This window comes from Beauveria bassiana (assembly GCF_000280675.1).
Source record: "Beauveria bassiana ARSEF 2860 unplaced genomic scaffold BBA_S00006, whole genome shotgun sequence".
NCBI lineage: Eukaryota > Fungi > Ascomycota > Sordariomycetes > Hypocreales > Cordycipitaceae > Beauveria > Beauveria bassiana.
The window spans coordinates 527,091-535,251 of NW_007930841.1; the positions used below are offsets into that span (position 1 = coordinate 527,091).

The 8,161-nt window shown below is 51.3% G+C and overlaps 2 protein-coding genes across 2 annotated transcripts; both read left to right on the forward strand.

Annotated features, from left to right (window-relative positions):
• Window positions 1-1,026: 1,026 nt before the first annotated feature.
• On the forward strand, window positions 1,027-3,270 carry BBA_02915 (peptidase family M3; the record flags this gene model as incomplete). The annotated part of the gene is made up of 3 exons (XM_008598012.1): window positions 1,027-1,758; window positions 1,822-2,927; window positions 3,003-3,270. 3 exons carry the CDS (start codon window positions 1,027-1,029, stop codon window positions 3,268-3,270), a joined length of 2,106 nt encoding a protein of 701 aa, XP_008596234.1.
• A 2,569-nt stretch (window positions 3,271-5,839) lies between these two features.
• Window positions 5,840-7,641, forward strand: BBA_02916 (MFS transporter, putative; the record flags this gene model as incomplete). Its single annotated transcript, XM_008598013.1, has 4 exons — window positions 5,840-5,959; window positions 6,078-6,122; window positions 6,197-6,405; window positions 6,510-7,641. 4 exons carry the CDS (start codon window positions 5,840-5,842, stop codon window positions 7,639-7,641), a joined length of 1,506 nt encoding a protein of 501 aa, XP_008596235.1.
• Between the last annotated feature and the right edge of the window lie 520 nt (window positions 7,642-8,161).

The window sequence follows — 8,161 nt, forward strand, 5'->3', positions numbered from 1 at the left end:
TATTTGTGCTAAGTGCGCGGTTCAGCGCCAGAATAGACGATTCCTAGTTTTTCGCCATTGCTTGCCCTTTCAAAAGGTGATATTCCTTCCGTATGGTTACAAAGCCCCCAACAAGTGGAACGGGGTGAACCAGAGTCTGAAGCATGTGCCCGACAGCATGCAGGTTTCTGCGAGAATTGTCTTTGCTGATCGATAACGCTAGCTCCATCAAATGAAGCTCTGCATTTGAATGAGCTGAGAAGCGATGCAAACCGCCGTGCAGCGCAAGTGCCGTCCTTAACCGCTATACTTACTTGCCCGCCTGCAGTACCCGTGTCCGCTGCCAGAAATTCTTAGATAAGAACAGAAGGATACGATACTTGATAGTTTGAACAATATTGAATCTGAAGATGCATTGCACTTTGCGTGCTTATTAGGCACAAATACCCCTGCTGGCCCGTGTAATTTGTGTCTACGTGGCCACTCTACGCCGGTATCTACACGGTGACATGCCACCGAACCATGTCTGCATACTGCCCCGCAACACCACATCTCCATCCTCTAACGACCTGCCTGTCTCGTAGCATCGTCGCGCAAGCATTGGTCACTGGCTGCCCACCGTATCCATCGCCTCCAGATACCGCGTTCGCACCAATCGTCAATTTCTAGTTTTCATTACCAAAGTCCATGTGCCATCTTCTCCGCTCAATTGGACCTTTTTTATCGACGTAACCCAACCCGTTCTTCACAATTGGCGTAACAAGCAACCCCCCCCCGCGCGCTCACTCATCCCCATTGGGTGCCGACTTGCGAGCCGCCATCATCACGCGAGACCCTCCCCGACCGGGCACTCTCCGTAGTGCAGCACCGGTAGCCTTCTCTGCATTAAAGGCGGTTCGTCTGCTCCTCATCTCGTGCCTCGTTGTCCTTTTCGCCGTCATACTGGCTCCCTCACGCTCCGTCTTCCGCCTCGGTTCCCTGGCCCAGCAGCTGCGCAAGACACCACTGCTATCCCAAATTCCACTGGCTCAGCGCTTCGTCAGCACCATGGCTTCCGAGAAATTTGCCAACCCGCCTCAGCGGCCCCCCGTCTTCAATTACACCCCCGAAGAGTTGAGCGCCGGGATTGACAAGATCATTGAGACGAAAAGAGGTGTCGCTGACAATGTGATCGCCTCGACCACCCCCGAGACGGCCACTTTTCAAAATACCGTGCAGCCCCTACTCAGAACTGACGACGAGACTGTTGGTGAAAATTTCAGAATCTGCTTTCTGCAGAATGTTCACCCCGACGCCGCTGTCCGTGAGGCTTCCCTCAAAGCGGACGGCAAGATGAGAGAGCTAGGCATTGAGCTGCGAATGCGCGACGACATATTCCAGCGCGTCCAAGCCATTTACGACAACAAGGCATCGGCCAATCTCGACACTGAGTCTGCTACTATCTTGGACAAGGAGTACACCCAGTATGTTCTTAGCGGTCTTCGTCTTCCACATGGTCCCGAGCGCGACCATTTCAAGAAGCAGCAGCTCGAGCTCAGCCGTCTGTGCTTAGAGGCACAGAACAATCTCAATAATGAGACAGGTGGTGTTTGGTTCACTCCAGAACAGCTCGAGGGGATCCCTAAAACGGACATTGACGTGGGCGACCTCGAAAAGGGTACTGGAGACAACGAGGGCAAGGTCAAGGCCGACTTTAAGTACACGACGTCAACTCCTCTCCTCAAATATGCGAAGAACGAGACTACGCGTCGCGATTATTATATCGCCGAAACTAACAAGGTAAGAATATTGAATCGCAGTATGAAGATGTGCATACTGTAGAAGTGACTAACATGTGCCCAGGTCAACCAAAATGCTCCCATCTTCCAGACCATTATCGAGCTGCGAGATGAAACAGCTAGACAAGCCGGCTTCAAAGACCATGCTGATCTTACCATCTCTGCCAAAATGGCCAAGGATTCAGAGAAAGTGAAATCTTTTCTGGCCGATATCAGAACTCGCGTAGGTGACGGCGGAAAGAAGGAAATCGCGGTTCTTCGCGAGTTGAAGAAGCAAGACTACGCTGAACGTGGTCTTGATTTTGATGGGGAAATCTACGCCTGGGATGTTGGCTATTACTCACGAATTCTCAAGGCAAAGGAATACAGCCTCGACGAGAACGAAGTGGCTGAGTATTTTCCCATGTGGAAGACGTTTACCGGCATGCTTGGAATATTCGAAAAGTTACTTGGCCTTCATTTTGTTGAGCTGGATGAGGCTGCCAAGGCTCGACTTAGCCCTACCGGCAACGCTAAAGACATTGTCTGGCACGATGAAGTGGTGGTCATGAGCGTTTGGAATGATGAAGCCTCTGGTGGTGAATTTGTCGGCTACTTGTTTCTTGATCTCCACCCGCGAGCCAACAAGTACGGTCATAATGCTAATTTCAGTATTGGCCCAGGATATGTCAAGGCGGATGGCACTAGAAACTATCCTTCTACTGCTCTCGTTTGTAACTTTAGCCGGCCGTCGCAAGGTCGTCCAGCTCTGCTAAAGCACAACGAGGCCGTCACCCTTTTCCACGAGCTGGGTCACGGTATTCATGACCTCGTCGCCAAGACTCAATCTTCCTACTGCCACGGCACAGCTGTGATGTGGGACTTTGTTGAGGCGCCTTCTCAAATGCTGGAAAACTGGTGCTGGACACCTGACGTTTTGCGGGGGCTCTCATCCCACTGGAAGTCGGGAGAAAAGATCTCAACAGATCTCATTGACAAATTAATGAAGACAAAACACCTCAATGAAGCCATGGGAACTTTGGGACAAATCGCCATCGGAACATTTGACTTGACCGTTCACAGCCCTGACTCACACGAAGCGGTGAAGAAGCTCAATTGCGGCCGCTTGTGGAACCAGCTGCGCGGCGAGATCACCGGCGTGAAGGGACCGGAAGCCGTAGGCTACGGAATGTAAGCTGAGCGCCAAGAAAGAAGATCAAACCCGAGACAAGAGATGCAGATATGCTAACAATATTTGATGCACAGGGAGTGGGGCCAGAAGCATGCCACCATCGGGCACTTTGTTGGAGGGTATGATGCAGGATACTATGGCTACATGTACTCCAAGGTCTTTTCAACCGACATGTTCTATACTGCATTCAAGGAGAACCCGATGGATGGCGAAGCCGGTCGCCGATATCGCAAGCTGGTGCTTGAGCGTGGCGGTAGCATGGATGAGAACGTGATGCTGTACGAGTTTCTTGGCAGGGAGCCCAACCCGGAAAACTTTTACAAAGATCTTGGTTTGGCGTGAAATATTCAAAAATGGAACTATCTAAACGAATAGCCTTCTCGAAACAATAGTATAACTGGAATAGGAAAAGTTTGCCATACTTGACGTTACACCGTGGATAGGGACTTCCGTCAAACGGGAAGACGAGGTGGACAGCGGCTCATTGTCGAACACAAGAAGAAGAGGGGGATCCGGCTAATGTTGTCAAGTCTTGATATAAACGCAAGGCTGTGTGCATAGATGATGCGGAAAGCCTTCCGTGTGCCACGTTGGGCTCATGATTAGGCTCGGATGTGGTAGTGGTAATTAGACTTGGCGTTGTACGATGACCGAACGTCTGGGTAAGGACATGGGAACGAGAGTAGGATGAAGAGAAGGGAACAAAACTAAAGACGAGAAGAACGAAACGAGGCAACGTATAGACCACTGTATTGCATAGCAAACCGCATATATAATTCGTATTGTTTGCAGAGCAAACGCCTTTGGTTAGTGGTTAGTTACCTTGTTGGCTGGTTGTGGCTGACAAGTCCGCCGCCCGATAAAGTACAAAGCCAAACGGGAGGGGGGCGGCAGCCTTGCCCATCCCTTGCATTATACGCCGTCAAGACACCTACCGTCGGGCTCGGGCTAACGATGACACATTGTTTTAGACGGGAGAATTCCTTTGATTCGAAGTGGACGCCCGTTGCCCAGGTCCCTTCTACTCGGCTCTCGCACGGGACGGCTGACGAGGCAGAATGCAGATGCATACGGCCGCGCCCTCGTGCACCTCACCTCACCGTTTGGTCAGAGTTGCCGGCCCCCAACTGAAAGGAAGCAGGAAACGTGGTAGTTACGGAAAAAAGACGGTGGGTGAGATTGAAGAGAGAAAGAGGGAGTATTTCTTCTTTTGGTGAGCTGGAGAAATTTTTTTTCGGACAGTTTTTCTTCTTTTGCTGATCGATGTTGTGCAATGTACGGATTAGTGGTACTCTCGTGGATCCCGCGACGGAGCATCTGAATAATACCTTTCCTTGGCAAAAGGTAATAATGTTGGCACTATTAGTGGTGAAGGAGCATTAAACAACGATGCTCGATGCAAGATGACACGAAGATCCCTGCCCACCGGTCCCTTGGAGTTGCATTTCGATGCGGCGCACCCTGCAGCCTGTTACCACACGCCCGCAAACTGTCGATGGCGCATGAACCCGAAACTGAGACTGTAATCAATCAAAAAAATCCGGACTTGTCGGCCACTATTTTGTGTGCCATAGGGCCTGGCTTCACGCAGGCTGCCGTTCACCTTGGCCCAAAGTCCCAGGATCAGGCTGAAGAGATTCAACGGTGATGGATAGGATACGATACGCCCGACGGGTTGAGATTAGCGCAAAAACGCATTCTGACCGCAATTGCTCTGGTATTACTGCAAACTTGTCAAATGCCCAGCAAAAAAACCAAAAAAAGAATCGGTATTTCCGCGGGAGCAGAATCGGCCGAGAGTCGGGAAGCCTTGCTTTTGCTTGGCATCACTTCCTTCCGGCCGGCCGTCCTACGTTGAAAATATGACAAAGGTCCGTGACGCCATTGGGAGGTTGGTTCAGTGTCCCTTTTTTTTTTTTTTCCCTCTTCGATACCGCAGTACGCGTCGCATCGCTCCACGATTTTTGCCTGCTAGGTTGGGACTAGTTTGCCTCCACAGCGAAAAAAGACTTGGCCTGGGGTAAAAGAGCCCAAAAAACCATCGCCGAGAGATTGACGGAGAGGGCCGGTGGTCCCAACTCCAAAGGTGCAAGAACTAATAATCGCAATCCCCCCAACAAGGCTAGCCATATGGGCATTATCACTGGTTCAAGTGGCGCAAAATAGGGCCGCACACACCTCCACCTCCGGGGTGCGCCGCCATTGGCATCTTCTGTCATACGCGGGCTCATGCCAGTCGGTGCCCGCAGCCAGGTAGCAGGTATGTAGAGACGGAGAAGCCTATCTCGGGTGATCGTCCACACCCCCCTTGGCTGGAGGATGGATGGCGCTGTCCCGTCCCATATTAACTATTCGTACCCTGCTGCCTGCTAGCTTCCAGCAGCTGGGCACTGGGTTACAATGGCCCCTTGCAGCCTTTATTAGGAGAGAGAGAGCCAAACCCTTTGCTGCACTTGTGTCTGCACACTGGCCGTGGCCTTCTCGCGCCACACCTAACTTTGTTGTTCCCGATTTCTTTTGCCGGTGGAGCATAAAGAATAACCAATTCCCAAGCCATGCTGACCGTTTCTATGTAAATCACACCCTTTCCCCTCTCCCGATTGCGCCCAGGGCGTTCTTGGCATCGCCTCCTCTTCCTCTCCTTGTATCATTTTTTGAGTTTCTTCTCTTTTCTATCTTGGGAGCTGCTCATCCGCCTGCTTGCCGTTTCTTATCAACTCCCGTCGTCAACGTCCAAAGTTGTTGCTGTTTAAAGGTGTGAAGCGGTGACTCGTCCCGTCGGACAGCCCCAAGCTGCCAGCTGCGCATCACCGAACCGAACCTGTGTTCTCGCACCCCAAAATCTCCGGACATCCGCGCAGCCAGCCACCGAAGAAAAAAAAAGGAAGAAGAAGACAGAACAACGGACACAATGAATGACGAAGATAATCTGGAGAAATCCCCCAATTTCGAGCAGGATTCCCAAACAGAGGTCAGCCGGAGTGTCGGGGATCCTGATGCTGGGCTCTCCGCCGAAGAGCGCGCCAAGATTGTATGTTTGCCCTGGTGCTTTGTGCTTTTCTCTGATTGCACGCAACAACACTTTTTGCTTCGTGAGCGGCTCAAAGAAATAAATCTCGCCAATGCTGACGTACGTAACCCTTTGACAGGAGCGCAAATTACTCTGGAAGCTCGATTTGAAATTGATGCCATGGGTAAGTCACCACTCACACACACTGGGCCAATCCTCCGTTCCACGCCCGCACATTACTTACATGGTACATTTTAGCTCTCTCTGCTGTATCTCATTGCATTCCTGGACCGTACCAACATTGGCAATGCCAAAATCGCGCACCTCGAGCAAGACATTGGTGTACACTCGACGTCAAAGTACAATGCGACGCTCACCATCTTCTTCGTGTCGTACGCCCTCTTCGAACCCGTCTGTAATGTCCTGCTCAAGCGCCTGCGGCCGTCCATTTTTCTTCCTGTCATCATGTAAGTGCCACGCCAGACCACGTGTATGCCCGCCCGCATGCGCACAACATGGCACGCTGCCCGTGTCCGAGAATATTGGCTAACCACCGACATGCTGTGCGCAGGGTACTCTGGGGCGCGACCATGATTGGCATGGGCTTTGTGCGCAACTGGTCGGAGCTCATGGCCGCGCGATGGTTCCTCGGCATGACGGAGTCTGGCCTGTTTCCGGGCATCAACTACTACCTGTCTTGCTGGTACAAGCGCAGCGAGTTTGGTGTCCGCGCGGCCGTCTTCTTCTCCGCCGCTGCCATTTCTGGCTCGTTTGGCGGCCTGCTGGCTGCTGCCATTCAAAATATGAATGGAATCGGAGGTCGCCCTGGCTGGTCATGGATCTTCATCATTGAAGGCGCCATCACAGTTCTGATTGCACTCGCATCCTTCTTCATGGTTGACGACTTTCCCTCCGAGGCCAAGTTTTTGACACCAGAGGATCGCGCTCGTGTGGTGCGCCGTCTGGAGGATGACAAGCAAGCATCCGCGCATGATGAACATTTCAAGACGAGCTATCTCATGGAAGCACTCAGGGATTGGAAGACCTACTGCGGTATGCTCATTTACATGGGACCTCTGATGCCACTTTATGCTTTCAGCCTGTTCCTCCCTACTATTATCCAGAGCATGCATCTGGTTCCCAAGAATGACATTATCAAGAACCAACTTCTCAGTGTCCCGCCATATGTTCTGGCCGCCATCATGACTATTGTCATTGGCTTCTGGTCTGACAGGATCAACAGGCGCGGCATTTTCAACATGGCATGTGCTGTTGTGGGAACGGTTGGCTTCATCATGATGATTTCTACGACCAGACCTGTTGTCCAGTATATTGGCACGTTTCTCGGCGCTCTTGGTATCTATCCTTCGGTATCGCTTACCATTGCATGGGTCGCCAACAACGTCGAGGGCGTGTACAAGCGCGGCGTCGTTCTTGGTATTGTCATTGGCTGGGGCAATCTCAATGGCGTCGTCAGCAGCAACGTATTCCTTGACGCCCCGCGTTTCTTTGCCGGTCACGCCACCATTATCGGCTATCTTGTGATTGCCATGTTTGGCGGCAGTCTGCTCTTTCAAATTCTGCTTAGCCGGGAGAACAAGAAGCGTCTGGCGGGTGAGCGTGATTCCCTCATTGAAGGAAAGTCGGAGGCGGAGATTGAAGCTCTTGGCGATAACAGACCCGACTTTATCTACACCCTCTAAGCGGGAGTCGCTGGTGGTATACTTGCTGCATTGTGCTTTGGTGATGACGGACCGAACTTTACCTACACTCTTTCAGAGCGTGTCGCCGGTGGTATACTTGCTGCATTGTTCTCTGGTGATAACAGACTAGGCTCTTTCCATGCTCCCTAATTCAGAGCGGTGGTTTTATTCATGCATTGTGGCTTTTTGGGGGTTTCAATGGTCTTTTGGGTAGAATATGGAGGACAACAGCTATGCGGGAGGATGATTGTCACGCAATTCATTTTTTGCTCATGGCTATTGCGTGCGACTGCTCCTTTAAAAAAGAAACTGCTTTTATGGTATGAAAGATCAATGCTATACTTGTTCTCGATCTACTTTTTCTCAAGTCTTTGCATTACACCAAGACAATCACTTTGCTTCGTCATTCGTGCCAAGACTACGCGAGTCCTGTTTTCTGGTACCACACCGTTTTCTGCGATACACAGGCTGGCAATCTACTGTCATCTGAACTCATCTCTTGCACAAGAGCGTTACTTAT